This window comes from Poromitra crassiceps (genome assembly GCF_964638095.1).
Source record: "Poromitra crassiceps genome assembly, chromosome: 5".
Classification (NCBI taxonomy): Eukaryota; Metazoa; Chordata; class Actinopteri; order Beryciformes; family Melamphaidae; genus Poromitra; species Poromitra crassiceps.
In genome coordinates this window covers 26,686,609-26,706,904 of record NC_139642.1, presented here as the reverse complement: position 1 = coordinate 26,706,904, position 20,296 = coordinate 26,686,609, and the positions used below count along the sequence as shown (strand labels likewise).

Below are 20,296 nucleotides of genomic sequence, written 5' to 3'. Positions count from 1 at the left end.
CTGCTAAAAAGCTGCAGATATGAGGGAGGGGGGGGATGGGAAAATCCTGGAGCGTTTGTCTACCCCTTAAACCCCCAGCTGACAGCAACCCCCAGGACGCTGAACAAATGGCCTCCTTCCCTCTACCAGCACTCAACCTTTCTCTAAGGCGGATTTGCACAACCCCTGCTCCACCAAGAGAAACTCAGAGTAAAATCTACCTGAGGGTGGAATAGGGAGTTCTATCTTCCTCACGAGACCAGAGTGGTAAAACAAAGGAAAGGCCGGAGCGTTTTATTTTCCCTGAAACTCCAGTGGAGTCGGGTGGAGGAGCTGCTTACCCAGAGAGGTAACAAAGTGTTCGTGGGCACACAGGGTCTTCATGCAGCGCTTGTTCTTGTAGTCCCAGATCCTGAGGGTCTTGTCATCTGCACAACTCACAATGAACTTGCCTCCAGGGTGAACGAGCATCCCGCGCACCCAGTTGTCGTGGCCAACCTGTGTGACAGATTGGTAAACGCTGTTGCTCAGGCCAATTGTAACCCGATTCATTTGACTCATCTAACTGTTTTCAGATGAGATATTTTACAAAAGCCAAAAACATTCTGAGAAACTGTTCTTTTAGGCCATCAGCTACACTGATGGACTGCAATGGTGGATTAGTTGATACGGGCTAATTTTATTATACACTACTCACCAGCGTCATAATGCACATGCCAATGCTAACATCCCACATCTTGATGGTTTTGTCTCTGGAGCCAGACAGCAGGAAGGGGCCTGGCTTGCCACTCTTCTTGTTCTGGTAGATGGACAAAAGGGGAAAATACGAGTTCAACTTCAAATCGGTAATTTCTTTTGTCTGCAAAATAATTATTTATTTTTTCCTTGGGTGCTAACCAAACAAAGCATCTGCCTCCCACTGTGTGGGGTTGTGTAATAGACACAATGGAAACAAAAGTAATTACATGCCTAGTAGTTATTTGACTGCACCAGGGGAGGGCATGTTCAAACAGTTAGGCTGGCAGGCGCATCTAAGCACGAACAGAACTTGTAAATGAGCGGCGTTTCGCTGCTTTGGTCTGTAACCTGTTTGAGTCTAAATGATGTCTGTAAAAAAAATCCTGCAATCGCTCTACCTGAACATGCTCTGCTAAATGAACATCTTTGAAGCAGCAGAACACCCCGAAATACCGCGAAGTGTGTGTACTGTGCACCAGTCCCTTTGACTTTTCGGCCAGCTAATGTGAGTGCACATGTGCAAACATTTGTCAGCAGCTTTCTCTCCGGCTTGAGATCTGTCCAACTTCAACAATTCCATCAGTCCCTTTAACCTGGCTAGTATCAGCTAGCACTTAGTGTGCATGTTTAAACGAAAGAACAGAACATCAAAGACAGCTTCTGTGCAAGAACAACACTCTTTTTCATTGCGCCACGGTGGGGCTTTTCCTGCAAGAACAAATATTGTTCTAATTGGAAGAGGCTGGAATTGGACACACTTGATCACAAGGCAGGAGGGAGTCTGGGCTGACCGTAGGCAATGGCACTGCTGACACTGTGTGTCTGGACATGCATACACTCTTCATCTCAAGCTCTGGTCTGTACACGTGGGCTGGTGTGTGTGTGTGTGTGTGTGTGTGTGAGTGTGTGTCTGTACATGCATACACTCTTCATCTCAAGCTCTGGTCTGTACACGTGGGCTGGTGTGTGTGTGTGTGTGTGTGTCTGTACATGCATACACTCTTCATCTCAAGCTCTGGTCTGTACACATGGGCTGGTGTGTGTGTGTGTGTGTGTGTGTGTGTGTGTGTGTGTGTGTGTGTGTGTCTGTACATGCATACACTCTTCATCTCAAGCTCTGGTCTGTACACGTGGGCTGGTGTGTGTGTGTGTGTGTGTGTGTGTGTGTGTGTGTGTGTCTGTACATGCATACACTCTTCATCTCAAGCTCTGGTCTGTACACGTGGGCTGGTGTGTGTGTGTGTGTGTGTGTCTGTACATGCATACACTCTTCATCTCAAGCTCTGGTCTGTACACGTGGGCTGGTGTGTGTGTGTGTGTGAGTGTGTGTCTGTACATGCATACACTCTTCATCTCAAGCTCTGGTCTGTACACGTGGGCTGGTGTGTGTGTGTGAGCCCTGCTAACATGGCTATGCATGTGGAAAAGGAACATCTGATAGTGTGAACAAATAGCATTTGTTACAATGTGAGCAGATGGGCAAATCAGACTCTGTATGCTTATTTGTTTTCTCATACAGTATGCTGTGTGTGCAGATACCCGAGCAAATACACACATTTTAAAATACTGTTACTAGTCTACAAATCACTTAACGGCCTAGGCCCAAAATACATCGCTGAATTGCTCCCACACCATGAACCGTCTAGACCTCTCAGGTCAGCAGGGTCCGGCTCACTAACTGTCCCTAGGATCAAATCAAATCATGGGAAAGCCGCATTCACCCACTATGCTTCTGCTAGCTGAAACAATCTGCCTGAAGACCTCAGATTTGCCCCAACTTTACTTACTTTTAAAAATAGACTAAAGACTTTTATGTTTACCGTCGCTTTTAACTGCTGACAGATAGAACATTTGTTTTATTCCTCTGTAAGTTTTTAACTATTTTTGCAACTACTCTGTTGTGATGCTTTTAAATGTCTATTTTATCCTCTTCTTTTATTCTCTTATTTTCTTGTGTCGACCATCTTATGTGAAGGACTTTGAATTGCCTATCTGATTTTATGCTAACCCAATGCTGTGGCATGTATGGGCAACAGAAGACGCAAGGTACCAGTAGAGGGTATGCTTGGCGTCCAAACTACAGTATAAAGACAAAGCTTTTATGAAATGTCTATTTTAGCCTCTTTTTATTTTCTTATGTCATCCATTTTATGTGAAGCACTTTGAACTGCATCTGTGTATGAAATGTGCTATACAAATAAACTTGACTTGACTCGAAGCTCCCAATAAGCGCTGGCAGCAGCAGCACCTTTGTACTGTATGTCGGCAAAGTGGCGACTCTGGCGAGCTGAAGGTACCACATCAAATTCTATTAATGTTTATTTTGTCGTTATCAGGTTACTGCTCGTTATATTTAAGGAAACACTTTGAGGTTATGATCGATCGAATGAACCAACTTTTGTAAAAAAAATCCCACATTTTAAATTTAGGCACATCTCTATTGATTATGTATTTTTCTTTTTTTTGGCAGGGGTTCTTATCTGGAGGAGGCTCCAGGGGAGCACGGGGAGAACATGCAAACTCTACACAGAAAGGCCCTTTTTCACGACCCCACCTGGGCCGTAGGCACTGAGGACACACCCTCAGCACCCACAGCGTCCCAGGCGGGAATCGAACCCAGGACTTTCTTGCTGTGAGGCGACGGCGCTGCTAGGTGACAGGAAAGATGTGGGATTGGGGAGATGGTAGGGTGTTAAATTAGCGCTTTACCTCGGAGCCTGTGGCCTCTAGGATGGTGGGGTGGGCGCTCTCTGGTGCCCAGGAGATGCACTCCACCACGTGCTCGTGCTCCCGCAGTTCGGCCTTGCACTCTTTGGAAGCCACCACCCACACGCGCACCGTCTGGTCGTTGGAGCAGCTGGCAATCAGTGTGCCGTCCTGGTTGGGCCGCACCATACGGACCCACTCCCTGTGGCCTGTGAAGGTCTTCACACAGTAGCTGATGGGCAGAAAGATGGAGAGGTGTCTCTCATGTTCTCATAACGGATGTGAAAACTGAAACATTAGGCTATACTGTGTTGAAGAGAAAACTTGCTGGTTTGAACAAAGTTTGGATGGAAGTTGCATACCCAGTTGCCACTTCCCACATTTTTATGGTTTTGTCCCTCGAGGCAGACACTATGTGATCTCCGTTAGGCATGATGGCTACAGACGAAACATTATGGTCATGTCCTGGAAAACAAAATCACAAAAGCCAATGATATTTTGGCTACAACTCATCAAGAGCCAAAAACCAATATCTGGCTTTGTGAGCAAAGTAAGCCAACTTAACTGACATTTTAGAATTGGTGTAAAATGCAAATACTTGTAGCATGTCTTGAAGAATGATGGTGAAACACAGTCCCTTTCATCTTTCCATTTGACAGAGCGAGGAAGCACAAACAACATTCACTTGTCATCCATGTTTTTTTTCTTTTCATTTTTTATACTTCAGTTACCAACAGACAGTGCCTCAAAAAGATGGGTTTGGGTCTAATTAGCCAATTAAGTGACAAGTGAGGCGACCAATTTGCTGGGGCTTACTTTGTTCCGGAGAGACTAAGAGATGCCTAATTATCTAGACGAGAGGACATATTTAAGCTGCTAAACAGATGAAGACAACGGTTAAGTATGCTCTGAAAGGCCAGCTTAAGTGTGTGCGCGCGTGTGTGTATGTGTGTGTGTGTGTGTGTACCACCAGGCTATAATAATGGGGGGCAGCTACACTGAAACATGCTATCTGGTGCTGAAGAGGATAATTAAACGGCTGTCCAAATTGGCCCTTATCTACTTCACCAAATCAGCTCGTCTCACGAGTTCTTTTTAGTTTGATGTTTTTGGGAGACAGTCAGACATGGAGAGAAAAGATGAGTGTAACAAAGGGAGAAAGGTGCACAGAAATAAGCAAATGGAAAAGAGCGCAGAATAAGACAGCGGGCTCAATTGAATAGAAGGTGTTAGACGGAGTGATCGCTGCACGTGACGTTTTTTCTCTGCACAGTGTGAACACAGCCGGTCTGTTTGAGGGAAGTGTGCCAGAGCCCACTGACTTAGTGTGCCAGAGCCCACTGACTTAGTGTGCCAGCTGCCACCCCCATTCAAATACAAAAAATAAAAAAATAAACGACGGGCAAATAGTAAAAATCTGTTGCTCACATGCACAAAATGCAGGATTTACAACTCCAACAGGGACATAAGTATGACTGAGTGCTACTTTGCCTGGCGGCTGGATAGGCTTATTTAGTTCATTCATATTCATTCATGTCTGCTTCACTGGCAGACAATTTGGGGGAATTATAGTAGAGTTTTGAAGAGAACAACAAAATGTCAAATGCTGAGGCTATATATGGTTTTGGCTGGTGGTGGTTGTGTGGGTGTGTGTGTGTGTGTGGGTGGGGGGTCGTCTCCAGACAGTTCCAACAACGAGGAGAGAGAGAACTCTTATGGTGGTCCCTAAATCAGTAGGCCCTGAGGGCACATGTAGACTACGCTGCGGCAATTTACTATGCAATTAGGTTTTAAAAGCATGGGGAAAGGAGAGGGGGGGGGGGGTAACTGCCTAAGGATGGCCTCAATGATGACATGACCAGTGGCAAACTAGATTCTCAGATGAGAAAAATAATAGGTAAGCTTCTCTAAAAAAAATAAAAAAAAATCCAACTCTCGACTATTAAACGTTGCAAATTAATATAGATTCCAAAGATAGGATGGCCTGCAGGATGAGAGTGGGGGAGGAGCCTGTTTGACAGCATTGGCCGTGAAGCTCAGCGTGGGTAACGTGTGAATTAGAGCGGATTGAGCCTCGCCTGCCACATCAAATGTGATAATGAACAGCATCTGTAGCACCTGAGCCCGGGCCTACAAGCATCACACAAGCATGTAGAAGCCAGGACCTGAGCTGTGACTCCACTCTCTGTTGAATAGCTATATGTCAATGGGTTGTGGCAGATATGTTCAAATCAAACCCCAGCCCATCCATATTGATACGGCAATGAAATGGAAACCCCAACAAAGCAGATCCACATAGATAACGCAGATGGCAGCAGCTGTGCTAAGCAGATGGGTTCATAACAGCACCGATACGGAATCCACCGAAATATCCCAAAACCAACACTATAATACCGTCTTTGCAGTGCAGACACTGCCAACTATCATCTCAAGTGATCCTACCGATCCAGCGCCATCAGGTCAGGTGTTCTCCATGACATCACGACGGATGCTTCTGTGAAAAAATACAAAATAAAAGTGCCAAGCCTGGTCTTCTCACCATGCATGGTCCTGATGCATTCAAACCCCTGGAAGTCCCACAGCTTGATAGTCATGTCTGCAGAGCAGGATGCCAGCAGTTTGCCGGTCAGGTCGAAGGAGATGTCCTGCACAGAGTCCGTGTGGCCCTTCAGTGTGCGCTCAAAGTCTCCCGTCTCATAGTCCCACACCTGACAGAAGACACAAAACACATTCATTAGCCTCAGACAAGCGTAAATATTGGACAATGGACATCAATATTGGACAATGGACATCATACAAACATTGTTCTCTCTCTCTCTCTCTCTCTCTCTAAATGCCACATCATCTGTGGCCCCATGTCAGTCAGTCTGTTAGCCGAGCAGCACTGCAGCCAAAACAAGCTTAGAGGGGACCAAGAGAGAACACCACGTTCAAACAGGGAAGTCGTCATATTACTGTTCAAACAATGAGACATCAACTCACATCTTATTAAAATGACAGAGTAAAAATGAGCCTAACTGCACTGAACGTTTGCCTTCAGAGCGCAAACACCTCATACATATTCAGTCAGTTCCAGGCTCTTGTATATCAAATGACGGCGTCCGTGACATTACTTTAGGTAATGACAGTAATGCAAATGCTGGGATGCTGGTTAGGGTGAGGATGACACAATGGCTTCGAGAGTTTGCTGCTGGCTACAGTGTTGCGAGGTGGAGAGCAGTCACAACATGGAGTCAACAGGACATGTGATTTTCTAGTCTGGGAGAGCTGTTGTTCGTCTGGATCTCAAGCAGACAGACGCTTTGTTGTGGAGGGATAAGCTCTCCTTGAGTCCTCTCTTGGGGTGGGGGAATTCGGACAGACGGTGACAGGAGACCCCCCCCCCCCCACCCACCTCCCAATCCTTCTGGCTCCACCCTAGGACGATATAGACACAGTGCAGATGGCCACGAGGTACAACATTCGGGTGGGGGGTGCGGGGCTAGCCTGCAGGAGACCAATGTAGTTTATGTGTTTGGAACTACACAACATCTAACAATTTACATACATCTAACAATGTTCAAAAGCGCCATCAAAAACACACCCAATCCATTAGGTTCATGTTACTTTCTTTGTCACAGGCACTTTCCCAGGGCATTATTTATTTAAGCAGCTGCGAAGGAGCCTTGTCCCATTACTCGATGATTTTAAACAACTTTATATTTTGCACTTTATAATTTGTGGTTGTTTTTCTGTATCGCTTCATCTTCTACTATCGATGTGACCGCGGCGCTGCATACTTGCACTAAGACAAATTCCTCCTTTGTAATCTGATTACTCAACTGTGGTTATTAAAGTGAATCTTGAATGAATAATTGACATTCTTTCAGGGAAAAATGTCATTGAAAAAGCCGAGTGTAAAGGGAAGCATCACTCTTGAGGTAAGCAATTGGCGAGTTGCCGCTCGGGCTCTTTTGCCTAGTTTAAATCAACATGGCCTCTGGTTGGCATATCTATGAGCACAGCTCTGTTCTCAGTACCTGCTGATTTACATAGTGTGAAGGCTGAGAGATGACCTCAAGGTAAGAGCCAGCCATGCAAACATCTGCCACCAGAGAAGAGGACAAGTGGAGAGAGAGAGAGAGAGAGAGAGGGAGAGAGAGAGAGAGAGAGGGGGAGAGAGAGAATGAGGCCCAGAGAGAGAATGGCAAAGACTCAAAGCAGAGAGAGGGACAACAAGCAAGAGGAGTGAAAGAAGAGGGAAAAGACGTGTGGTTTGTGCACAGAAAGAAAAAGCCTGTGACAACGACACCATGCATACTGATGAGAGGGGAGAAATAGCAGGAGGAGGAGTTTGTGACTAGAGGCAAAACACAGGCCCGTCTCACTGGAATGTCAGAGGGTAGGGGAGACGAGGAGCAAAGAACCCGCTGGCAGAGCGTCCGAGTGGGGCTGAGTGCAGGGTTCTGCTCCCCCGGTTCAAGATTGAACAGAGCTGTTGAGGAGGAGGAGAAAAGTAGGACACAGAGGGAGGGCCAGGCCAGGCGGCAGAGACAGGAAAGGAGGCCAGCAACAGAGTGGGTAAAAAGAAAGCCGGGCAGATTTGGGCCCAGGCCTGGCTCCTCCTGGGGCACGGATGGGTGTGATGGTGGGTGGTCATGGTGGGCCAGCCGGCGCTTAAGCGGAAGATAAATGAAGCAGGAGGAAGCAGGATGCTGGGGGGTGGGGCTGGGGGTGGGGGACGGGGAGGACAACAAATGGGGAGAGGAGTCCCTACTGTGAGGGTGTCGCCAAAAAGGGGACGTACATGTGTCTCAGATCGTCTCATGAATAAAACATAGTGAACAAACGGCTCAATAGGGGATTGGCATTGTGAAGTGGGGCATGGAGGTGGCGCTGTGGCAAAAAACAGAAAGATCATAATGGAGTTTATATATGGAATCTAAGGATACTATATTGGTGTACTGGGATAGTGGGCGTGTCTTGAAAGAAGAGTTAGAGCAGTGGAGCAAATGCTGAACAGAGCATGATAAGGATGGAGGGAATAGATGGAAAGAGGCGGAGCTATAAACAGGAGCAAAAGCTGTGTGCGCTAGTGCTGCTAAATTAATAGCAAGGAAGTGGAAGCATGTTGTTTTTTTACTCTCTAGCATTTCCTCTTTTTTGCTCTTTCTTGTATGTTTTGCTGAAAGTTAAAGGATGAGATGAGCGCGTAAAAAAGGTCCCTGCCAGCTGATAATAAAGGCAAAAGGAGGGGCTGAGCATGGCTAAACGCTGATGCATTTTCAATGGCTCTCAGTTTAGCAGGCTGCCTTCATGTAACCACGATGACCATCTAGGAGGTCATGGTTGTGTACACTCGAGCGTGTAGAACATCTTGTCTTGTGTGACTAGAGATCTTATACGATGAAAATAAGACAAGCTCCTCAAGGGAAGATTGTTGTCAGTGTTTAATACTCTAAATCAAGTTTGATCTACCTAAGTGGAAAGAATCAGAAATAATGCAAATGCATGTTTTTTTAAACTGGTTATTATAATGCTCCATTTGAGCTCTGCCATGTCTTCAGTGAATAATGTATTAAAACCTGATATATCAGAGGAGCATGGCATCGCCATTTCATCCCTTGAAAACTGAAATGTCTGATGCTCATCATGAGACGTATCATAAAGCTTAACGTCTACTTTTCCGTTACCTAGTGTGGTTTATTTTTAGAATTTTGGAATGTACTTTCGTGAGCTGAATGTGTGCAAAACCTAGGTATGTTCCTCTGGGTACAAATATCAATGCCTGTACAGTACAGGGGTCTCAAATCATGTGTAAAGGAGGTAGGTAGGTTTTCACTTCAAACAAAGACTGAGGCCTGAGGAGAATTATTTTAACCCCCCCCCACTCATATCCCAAAAGGTCATGGAGTCCATTTCCATAGAGCGTCTGAACATAATCTTTGGAACAAACCCGTGCCAAACCATCCCGGCACCACTGACCTTTATTGTGGCGTCCTCAGAAGCCGACACCATGACGCTGAAGACGGGGTGGAAGATGACCCGGGTGACGGGGCTGCGGTGGCCGCTCAGGGTGTACTTCTCTGGCGGGCGTGGGATCCACTCTTTGGGGTCACGCTTCAGAGTGACGGGCCCGCCCAGGGTGATCTCCTCCTTCGCCTCGTTCAGTTTCGATTCTAGTTCCATCACCTGACCGGGGCCATCCGGGCACAGCGAGCAGCGTTAAGGAAAGAAAGAAAGAAGAAAGTGAAATACACACACGTATACCCATGGTCTAGAAGCAGGGAAGACAGATTCATCACACATAGGGTTCAATAAGCTTTCGAGGGGTTAAATATGTGGTCGATTCATAGCACATAAATTCAATAAGATTTTGAGGGGTTAAATGTGTGAAAATGTGTTTTAAAACAGGCCCTCATAGACAGAATAACAGCGGTGGCTAATGCCTTCAATTCCTTGGTAGACCTTCAATCGGTGTAAATAGCGGATTCAGCAGTGAGTGTAGTGCCACAGACCATTCACAAGACTACAATCCCCCACCAGCATTCTTGCGGGAGGCGAAGAAAAACACAAACCTTCTTTTGTAATCTGATGACGGAGGTCCATTTCTTTTCCAAAAGGCCGGCGTACTTCTTATCCAATTCTTCATTCTGTAGAGAAATCAGGAGGAGAAAAAAAAGGAAATCAGACAAACGGACAAAGAAAGCCAATCAAAGTCTCGGGCTTTAATGCTTAATCGGTGGGGCCTAACCTGGGGGCCAGCTGGAGCAGCATGCTGGCTCTTTGGCTATAGTAATAACAAGGGCCAGGGAATTATTGACATACCCCTCATAGGCCAACACTGACCGCCAGACACCACCAACCTACTGTACTGCACAGCACAGCACACACAGAGCCAGACACCACCAACCTACTGTACTGCACAGCACAGCACACACAGAGCCTAGTCCTAATCGCTCTCGCACAAGAAAGATAATCTCCTGCAGACAAGAAGGACTTAGGCAGCTTACAGCCACACAGCCAGCAGCACAGGAGGCAGTGGTGGAAGTTAACTTGTGGCGGCCTTGGCAGACACAGGGAACGGGGGAGGCTAATGCCATTGTCCCCGTACCTTTTACATAAGGGCCTACGGGGGAGTCAGGGACTAAGCAGGGCGCAAAATAAACTCCATCATACAAGTCCATTTCCTGCTGCCAAGATAGTAGGTTACATGTAAGAGACATAAGAAACAAAACAGTCAAAGTGATGCCAAATGCAAACTGAATGTTACCACAGTCCAAAGAAAATCACAAAACAAGACTAGGTCAATACTTAGTATGTGGCTGGACCGTGTGTGATGTGTTTACTAACACCAACAGCCCATTCACACCATACTGCCGAAGCAACGCTCAACTTAAGCTCAAGTACCTACGCTGAACTCACAACTTTCATTTCGCCGTCCTTGTTAACAGGCGAACACAATCCTACAATACGTCGAAAATACACATTCCCCCGTGCCCACACAATTTCTGTGAACTATGCATGAGGTAGCCAGCCATACAAAGAGATGTCAATTTTGAATGTCTGCAATCTCTGCATATTTCATTTTCAAGTTATTGTATTTTGGGAATTGGGGCATGACGAGGGGAAGAAATGCATGTGTGTGCCATCAGGGTGTGTGTGTGTGTGTGTGTGTGTGTGTGTGTGTGTGTGTGTGTGTGTGTGTGTGTGTGTGTGCACGTGCGTGCGTGCACACCTTGCTTATTCTACACCACCACACTAGTCTTGATGGCACGGTGTATAACCATGCCTTGGGGCTGTCATTAACTAGCAAAGCATCAAAAACCCAGATTGACAGGCAACCATGGGTGTCATTGAGGGAGAAAATGAGCTTTGCACTCCAATTTCACAGATAGCTCTCTTCACGTCTGCAAAAAAAAAACACAATACAGAGGTGTGGAGAGCTGCGGCTGTGGGCATCAACAGTTAAACGCTACACAACTACTCTCTGGCAAAAGATGCTCCCTAAAGGAAATAGGAAGTGTACAAAACAACACAGGGACAAAAAGAACACCGGGACAAGGTCCTGAGGTGTTAGAGGAGACAGGGAAGAGGAAGTCAAAGGAAAGAAGAGCAGGGAACGCAGGTTGGATAAATCTGCCATCTGCCTGGAAACTCTGCCCATGGCATCAACACACCCACTCAAGAAGTGCAGTGAAGACACACACACACACACACACACACACACACACACACACACACACACACACACACACACACACACACACAATGAGCAGTGCCAGACTTCACTGCAACCTGCCAGTCCATTGGCACAGAGTAGCAAACATGTATGCGTGTGTGTGCACACGCGTGGTGTGTGTTAGGGCTGTGCGATTTTGCCTAAAACTAAAATTGACGATTTTTTCTCTCAAAACTCGATTTTCGATTTCGATTTATTATACTATTATACTTCTCTAAACATTTGTTGCCCTGCAGAGCTCTTTTCCCCCCTTTTTTCCATAATTGACAATTTACGCTTTTACTCTGAAGGTAGAACAACTCAACTTCCTGTTTTAGCTTGCCGCTGCTATGCTTAACTTCCTGGCTGTTGCTTGCTAACTTGACACTGGTGGATTTGCGTGTTCCTCCGTGAGATAATTATATTAGTGTCTAAGCGACCACCCGTGCTCGGAGTTATATCTGTACTAGAATAACACAAAGTCACAACAGGAATGCGTGGAACTGCGATAGCAGTTAGGGGGAAATTCAGACACACAGGGACAGGTGAGTCAGCTGAGGCAGCCATGAATACAGCCAATCTATCAGTACTCGGTGGCCTCACGTGTTGTTTTGTTATTATGTGAACTGGCAACGTTTCATCGTCCGGTGATAATGTCTGTGTTCGTGTGCGCGCGTGAGTGTGTTGTGGCAATCGTTATCTTGTAGGCTACAGCCTGCAGTGCAACAAGCTGCTTTTTGGTTGGAGGTGTTGAAATAAGTCCATTGTGCTGCTGTTTTTAGTAGCCAGTATCACAGCCTCTAGAGAGACTTTACACAAGTAGCAGCATGCGTACATGAGAGAGAGCCGCCCCGCGTAACGTACTTACCCTAATTAAAGTGAAAATTAAATTTAAATTAAAAAAAAAAAAAAAAAAAAAAAAACGATTTTACGATTTTCATTTTTTAAACATCGTCCTAACTAATTAATTCGATTACGATTCAAAATCGATTAATCGCACAGCCCTAGTGTGTGTATGTGCGTGCATGCGCGCGTGTGTGTGCCAGGCAAAGGCAAGACTAGAGCATGACCCCTATGCATTATTCCTTCTACTCTACAGATCTGCTAGCGCACACAGCCTCACATTGCATTACCTTCACCTGCTACCCAGAACCCTACCAAGGGCCCTGGCAAGGGATATACAACTCACACTGCACACAATCCAGAGACACCTCCTGATCAGAACAGCTAAATGGGTACTAGGCAATGAAAGGCCTAACGGGGCCATAGGGAAAAGGTGCTAAACATAAGCATGGTGTGGTGTGCCTGGCAGGGTGCTGCTGGTGCACCTTGGTGCTGGTGCCAGTCATCCATTATTCAGCCTGTGTCTACAGAGAAAGTGACTGGGAGAAGAACCAATCAGAGAAAGTGACCAATCAAGAGAAGGAGAAGGGCTGGGGGCGGGGTGTGAGATGAAAGGAGAGAGGTGCTAGAGAAGGGTGAATAGAGGTTCAGGTATGGATCACAGAAGACACGACTGACAGACTTTCCCCGAGGAGTACAGGAGATCCTAAACTGGAAATTTTAGGAGCACAGGAATTACATTTAGGAGCATATTCTGATAATAAAAAAATGTCCCCAACTGAAATTTTGTAGGATGCTGAAGTTTGTTTTGTGGATCATAATACTATGAAAATGGCTTCACTGTAAAAAAAAAAAAAAACCTGACTGAGAGAAAAGGAAAGGTACCAGGAAAGAGGACAAATACAAGAAGATGAAATGCAGCTGTATTCTGCTAGTTGTGCAGAAAATGTAAGATGAGAGAAAACCGCTTATTATATTCAAACTCAACAATCCCCTGCATTTCATTTTCAACAAAACGTTTGATGCATTCTGTCAGAAAGAAATCTGTACGCATCCTAATTGATATTGTACAATATTCACAAAGCACACAGAAAGAAAAAAAATAACGAAAGCAATTTAGTATTAGCATTATGTAGCACAGACACCATAATTAGATAGAGCAGCATAATTAGATGCAGGTGCTTTGAGTCACACCTGTAATAAAGAGGAAATCACGGCATATTGTTTGGATAAATTGGTATGATTTTGCCGGTGTGGCTGCTTCCATCATCAATCTACTCACATTATCTAACTCCGCCTCCTTCTTGAAAGTGGAATATGCCTCTTCATATCCATTGGAACGTAGATAATCGGCGATCGCTCGGTTTCTGAAACACACAAAAAGGACAGACAATTAGTTCTCCTGATTAGAAGTGGAGATAGTGTCCGGGGCCTCAGCTGGACTCAATGGAGTAAAACAAAGACAGAAAATTGAGCATCTCCAAGAGGCATGTCAGACAAAGGGACTTAAATTGTACGTGCTTTTAACACATTTTGATGAAGTTATCGCGCTCCTACCCAAATAATAAAAAAAAAATGCTAGGTATGCATAAATTCAGTCTAACAGATAGTATTGTGTAAAACACTACACTCTCCTGCTCTCTCTCACACACACACACACACACACACTTCTGCCCATTTGACACAGATTGAGAGCACATCTGTCTGCGCTCCATAACGAGCTTTTGTTGCTGTGGGCAAATAGGAAGGCATGACTCCCCATGGTGTAGATACTGGGGTAAATGAGAGGCAGTGTACAGCCTACCAACACCTACATCAACAGACAGCGAGACATGGAGAGGTAGGATAATCCCTCTGTATTGAACCAAATAAGCTGCTGGCTAGATATATTTGCCTCCCATTCATCAATGGGAGGGAAGCAAACAAAACACAGCAAACAAAACACAAGGAGCATAGAGCAGCTATTCAGAGACACCAGAGCTTTCAGAAAGAGGAGATACATTGATGGTGGGGTATAGCGAGAGAGTGGCAGCAGAACCACAGGAGGTTTTAATTGTTCTAGTTAGAAATGGTGGAGATATCTAGATATGGAGAGACAATAGGCTAGACAGGCAGAGAAGAAAAGGAAGAGAAGCTACCATCATCTCTTCCTGTCTTTGTCTCCTGGGCTGCCATAGGGCACACACGCGCGCGCGCGCGCACACACACACACACACACACACAGTCTGCAGTCTCAGGAGCAGTTAAATTTACCAAGAGTTATTTAGGAGGTTCAAGTCACTCAGTGAATAGCTTCGGCTTTTATTCTCGGACCAATTCTATTCTCATGAGGGAGCAGAAACATGAATGAATTATTTAACCAGTATTTTAGAGAACAGGTTTCCATTTTACAAGGGGAGAAGAGGCGGAATGTTGGCATCAAGGTGAAGACCACTGTATGGCTGTCAAAGAATATGTGTGTTTTTATATTTAAATACATATTTGAATATAAAAACACACACTTACTTGTATGATAATATTAATATTCATTTGTCGAGGGGGGGAAAGCTACAGCAGGTGTCTGCAGACAACGTTTATTAGAGCAAGACGGTCCAACTGCCAGTCAGGAAGTGTATACCATTTCATACCATTGGTGCAGCGTGTAGTGGGTCATCTTGGTGTATAATATCTTTGATATCTGCCTCGTGTATTGACAGGAGCCCACGTAGCGGGCAAGACCTCGAGGGGAAACCAAAGAGGTACGGTAGAAACGAGCGATGAGGAGGAGGAGGGGAAGGAGGATGAGGATGAGGCACGGTAGGGTAGAAAAGCGCGCTCTGCTTCTAGTCGAGGTAAAGTTGTATTCAAACTATGTAACTATGTACCGTCAGCCACCGTTGTTCCGTGCTCATCACAGCAGCTGGCTTAGAGTGTTGAATGTCGGTTCTATCAGGTTTACAATGTAAAACCTAATAGCCCCACTTGCTTCGGTAACGTTATAGGACGTTATTTTATTTCGTAATAGGTAGGTATGTCGAAATAAATATACATACAAGTTGTTATGTCTCTCATTGTATTGGTTTGCCATTTTATGGACATAATGCACAAAATCGAACAAATGTATATTTTTAGAATAAATATTCAAATGAACATTTTTGGGGGGGATTTTCACCGCCCCACACCACTGACTGAAGAAAGTGACAACAAGCAAATAATCACCTATAAGATACAAAGACATGGATGTCATGTCTGATATTCAACAAGTCAGTGATATTTCCCACTAATAGAAAAGAAAATATTTCCTCAACTCATGTCCTCCTGTGAATGCACTGCCAGAGTGAACCCCAATATGAAAGCCAAAAGAAGTCAGCCAAGCTGTGAGGCAGGCAAGTCTTTGACATGCCAATGTGATATTGGGGGGGGGGGGGAATGCGGGATGCTACAATCTGTCAGGCCAGCCCGTGCCCCCCGTGCCCTCTTGGTGTGGTGTGGAGTGCTGCATCCCCTTCTCCCTCTCCCCACCTGAATCCCCCTGACAACATGAGGAGGCCTATTACAGCTCAAGGTTAGCGGGAGGTTATCTACTCCTGTGACAGCCTGCCTGCCTGCCTGCCGCATGTCTCAGAAACTGGGGGGTGCGAGCATGTCAGAGAATGTGTATGAGTAGATGAGGGATGCTGAGACAGTGGAGGCTTTGATGTAATGTGTGTGTGTGTGTGTGTGTGTGTGTGTGTGTGTGTGTGTGTGTGTGTGTGTGTGTGTGTGTGTGTGTGTGTGTGTGTGTGTGTGTGTGTGTGTGTGACACTGTGCTTCCACCCAGCACCATGTCCCTGAGCCATACTGGCCATATCCGGTCTGACTCAGAAGATGCAGCACACTTCTTTCTGTCCGTGACTGACCACACCCCAGTAATAACCATGTTACTCGCCGGTGCCAGTTCTGTGTATCCAACTTTAAACTCTCGCTACTAAAATGATGATGATCTGAAATGACTGGGATATATTATGAATTGCTCTGCCCATATTAGACAAATCTAATGTCCTACTATGCATGCACACAAAAAAAGGCAGGAAACCAAGCAAATCACTTTATTATCTGAGCCAGTTTTAGCCGGATATCAAATCGACAACACAATCAGAAACAGGTGCATGTACAGAAAAGCCCTGATCCAATGTTTCCTCTCAGATTATGGCTGATAAATAGAACTAACAAAAGGGTGTTGTGGGCACAGAGATATGACAGTAAGCACCAGAACAGCCCAGGCCCATGAAAGCAAGAGACAGACTGACAGAAAGACAGAGACAACAAAGACAAAGAGAGCGAGAGAAGACAAGTATTTTCTTCACTTATCTTTCTATCAACAACATCAAAGCGGAGAGGATTCAGCAATGAGCTAACAGGCAGCTGACAACAGCAGACAAATGTCAACTTGCTGCAACCCCAGTTACCCTCCCCCCAAACAGGCAGCCCGACCCACCAGAGGAAATGCTAGTGCAGCGACCAGGACTCGTAACCCACCGCCTCCCACCCACAGACCGCATTGACGTCCATTTAAGTGTCTATTACATGATACCAAAAAGCCAATAGATCGCACACAAATGACAAGCACAAAACGGCAGCGAAACACACAGCAAAGCAAGTGAACAAAATAGGAGATAATATTCAACAACACCTAAAAAGTAGCTTCTCTTTTTGTGTGCACCCCTTTGAAAATAAATCCCAACAAAAGCTTAGCTAAGCTGAATAGCACTGGGCAACAAATCAGAGTGGACATCTGTGAAGATGCTGCAGTGCTGCTGAGTGCACAGGTCAAAACAGAGCAGCCACCACCACCACCCCCACCACCACCACCAACACCACCACCATCACCACAACCACCACCTACTTCACCCAGTTTCAAACCCACCTCTGGGCTTTGGGCAAAGAGACCAACAACAAAAAGAATACGTAAACAACAACATAGAGTTTTCACCGAGTAGGAAGAGCCCTAAAGGGGAGGGAGAAGGAAGGAGGCAAAAGAGGGAGATGTGGACTAACGTGGACAGAAGGAGAGCAGAGCACACCGGCTGGTTTCCATGGTTACTGGCAGCCCACAGCTACATGATGCCATAGGGAGATAGTGAGAAAGAGGGCAGGGCAAGTTGAATGAGTGGACACAGAAGAAAGGAACAATAGATCATCCCTATTTCTAATACAGTTGGTGCATTAGAGAAGGGCTACCTCAGTGATGATGACTGACAAAACTATGATGATCATCATCAGTCAATATCTACTGAGAAACTTACATCGACGACATCTCGCAATTGTCAGTTTGAGAGGCAGATTGCTTCACCTATTGAACCAAACACCGAAGATATTGAATGTCATTCGATGCCGTAAAAGCCATGTGAGCTAAAATCAGTAGCGTGGTCAGTCAGAACCTCAGCTGTCAAAGAAGCGCTCGGTACAATGCTGTTGTCTCATGGACGATGAGAGTGGGAGGGACACAAGAGACTGTGATACACAGAGAGAGAGAGAGAGAGAGATGGGGAGAGATGCATGAGCTCATCCTTCTGGGAAGAAAAGAGGAGCGTCGTCAGCCAGCCTCCTCTGCCAGTGACATCATTTCCTCCCATTCCCGCTCGGAGAACATCCTCTTCCACATCACAAGCAACCAGGCCTCCACCCTCTTCTCCAAAGTGCCAACGTCACAGCACTGCTAACCAAGATGGAGAACACATTACAAAATGGGACTGTATTTCACTGATAAACTGACCATTTTTTACAGCAGCAGCATTTCAGGTCATATTGATTTAGTAGTCAAAACTACACCCGACAGCACACACACCACAAACGTCCGTTTATGCTAAGCTAACATAGCCAGATAACCCACCTCTGGCTTCAGGCAGCAAGCCAGTGACGAAGCAGCACCTAAAACCTGTGCTGGATGAGCCATGCTTACAGGCCAGGCCGGCACATGTGCATTTCAAAATGGTAAACATGGTTATCTGTCGCCTGGTGAGACAGACCGTCTTGTTCTCGTCACCAGCTGTGGCCTGCTGGCCCAGCAAAATAAAAACTTGGCATATTGTGATCCGTTTTCGACGAGGTCTGAAGTTGAACACTATCCAATGCTCACATAGAAGAGTGTCCAATAATTACAGATTGTTCCCAATAGCAGAGTCTCTATGAAGACATAAGGCAGGCAGCAAATAAGCTAACAATATTCCCTCCCCAACACATGATTCTGCATTACACTAAGGACACACAGGGCTACACGCCTTAAAAGAAAAAGGCGTTAGAATGAATGCAGCACTCCCAGGCTGTTGCCTACTGACGGCCCCTAACTGCTCTCATAAATCCAGTCTAGAAGAGGAAGGAGAGTTTTGCTTGCCTGGCTAGGCCCATTGCCCTGTGCCATATATCTGTCTAAAGACACACACACACCTTACAATGCTGCAGCTCCAGAGTCCAGACTAGACAACAACGTCTAAGCCTGCTCAATCTTTCAACACTGTTAATCAATGTTTTATAGGAAGAAGCTTAAGTTTGCACTGTGAAAGGTCCCTTGGTACATATACCACTCACCTTGCTATTGATTATTTCTGAGGTGATGTACATCCTAGTCTTTGGTTTATGTTCCCTATGCGCAGTGTATATACGCACACACACATATCAATCCACTGTCACACAAGCAATGGGACTGACAATCTTCTAATGTGCTGTGATGACTTCATAAAAAGGTTGATAGTGTGCCTGGTCTGTGGAATGATGACCTGTGCAAACAGCTAGGCAGTGTGGTGATGTAACCACTTTCTCTGCTAAGTACACGTAACTCAAGCAGCAAGGCAGCAAGAACACTACACCATCTACCCAATCATGTGTTGTAGTATTGCTACAGAAAACTATAGTATGTGGAGTGAGCAAGAGTCAACTCATTCAACATTTCCATTGCTTTTGTGTTAAGTCTAAAGGTCATGTTAACTTAAAGTCCCTGGAAACCAAAATCCACAAAAACATTCTAACTATGTTATTTAGGGTCTTATGTGAGTAATTGTGTGGCTCAGAAAGTATGAGCCATTACTTTCAACCCAAAGCCTTAAAATCCCCACTTTTCTACAAGGTCTGGATTTCCATTTCCTCATTGAAGAGAGTGGTGCGCGCGGTGCTAAAATGCATGATCTTATCACGTCATAAGATTTAATAGAATCACACACACGCATACACGCGGCACGCACGCACACACACACACACACTGACACACACAGTAGCGCTGTGCACTCGCAGCGCAGAGATCTCTTCCTCTCTGTAAACCCTCTCTGTCTGTGCTATGCGTCGAGCAACGCGCGAACACACACACACTCCATCTCTCTTTCCATCTCTCTTTCCTTCTCTCTCTCTCTCTCTGTTAACGGAGAGAGGTCTCCTCCGAGCAGGTCTCCTCCAGCAGGTCTCCTCTGCTGCAGACGGGACACGCCCACACAGTCTGCGGGAGAAAATACACTCTAAAATATAATTGATTCTCATGACTTTTGCCATGACTGTCAAACCTAAATTTATATACTTTGCGACGTTCATCATCGTTCAAATTTGGCTGGTGGCTTATTAACATAGGTTCCTGTGATGTGATTAACTCAAAATGCTAAATAATAATAAATGATTTCTGGTTTCCAGGGACTTTAAAGTATGAGACTATGGCTGCCTTGCTGGACTGAGGCTTGGCGGTCTCTGTTAAAATGGGTAAAATGTCTGCCAAGCAGGGGACCATACAGGGGAGACCGAGACACAAACACTCAGTGGGAGCTGAGCTATAGAACAGTGCTAGCTCAGTGAGCTACTGTTGGAGGGAAGTATGGATGCATATGGATTTTC

At 45.6% G+C, this 20,296-nt stretch overlaps 1 protein-coding gene across 1 annotated transcript in view; it reads right to left on the bottom strand.

Annotated features, from left to right (window-relative positions):
• The window catches only part of LOC310777442 (lissencephaly-1 homolog A-like), a 32,607-nt gene that overhangs the window by 3,891 nt on the left and 8,420 nt on the right, over positions 1–20,296 (bottom strand). Inside the window, exons 2-9 of the mRNA XM_083637770.1 lie at positions 13,749–13,833; positions 9,981–10,055; positions 9,388–9,594; positions 5,963–6,131; positions 3,786–3,888; positions 3,427–3,655; positions 677–778; positions 321–477 (exon numbers count right to left, since the gene is read on the bottom strand). Coding sequence (XP_083493896.1) covers positions 321–477; positions 677–778; positions 3,427–3,655; positions 3,786–3,888; positions 5,963–6,131; positions 9,388–9,591 — 964 coding nt within the window. The 5' untranslated portion in view covers positions 9,592–9,594; positions 9,981–10,055; positions 13,749–13,833. The remainder of the gene's footprint in view (positions 1–320; positions 478–676; positions 779–3,426; positions 3,656–3,785; positions 3,889–5,962; positions 6,132–9,387; positions 9,595–9,980; positions 10,056–13,748; positions 13,834–20,296) is intronic.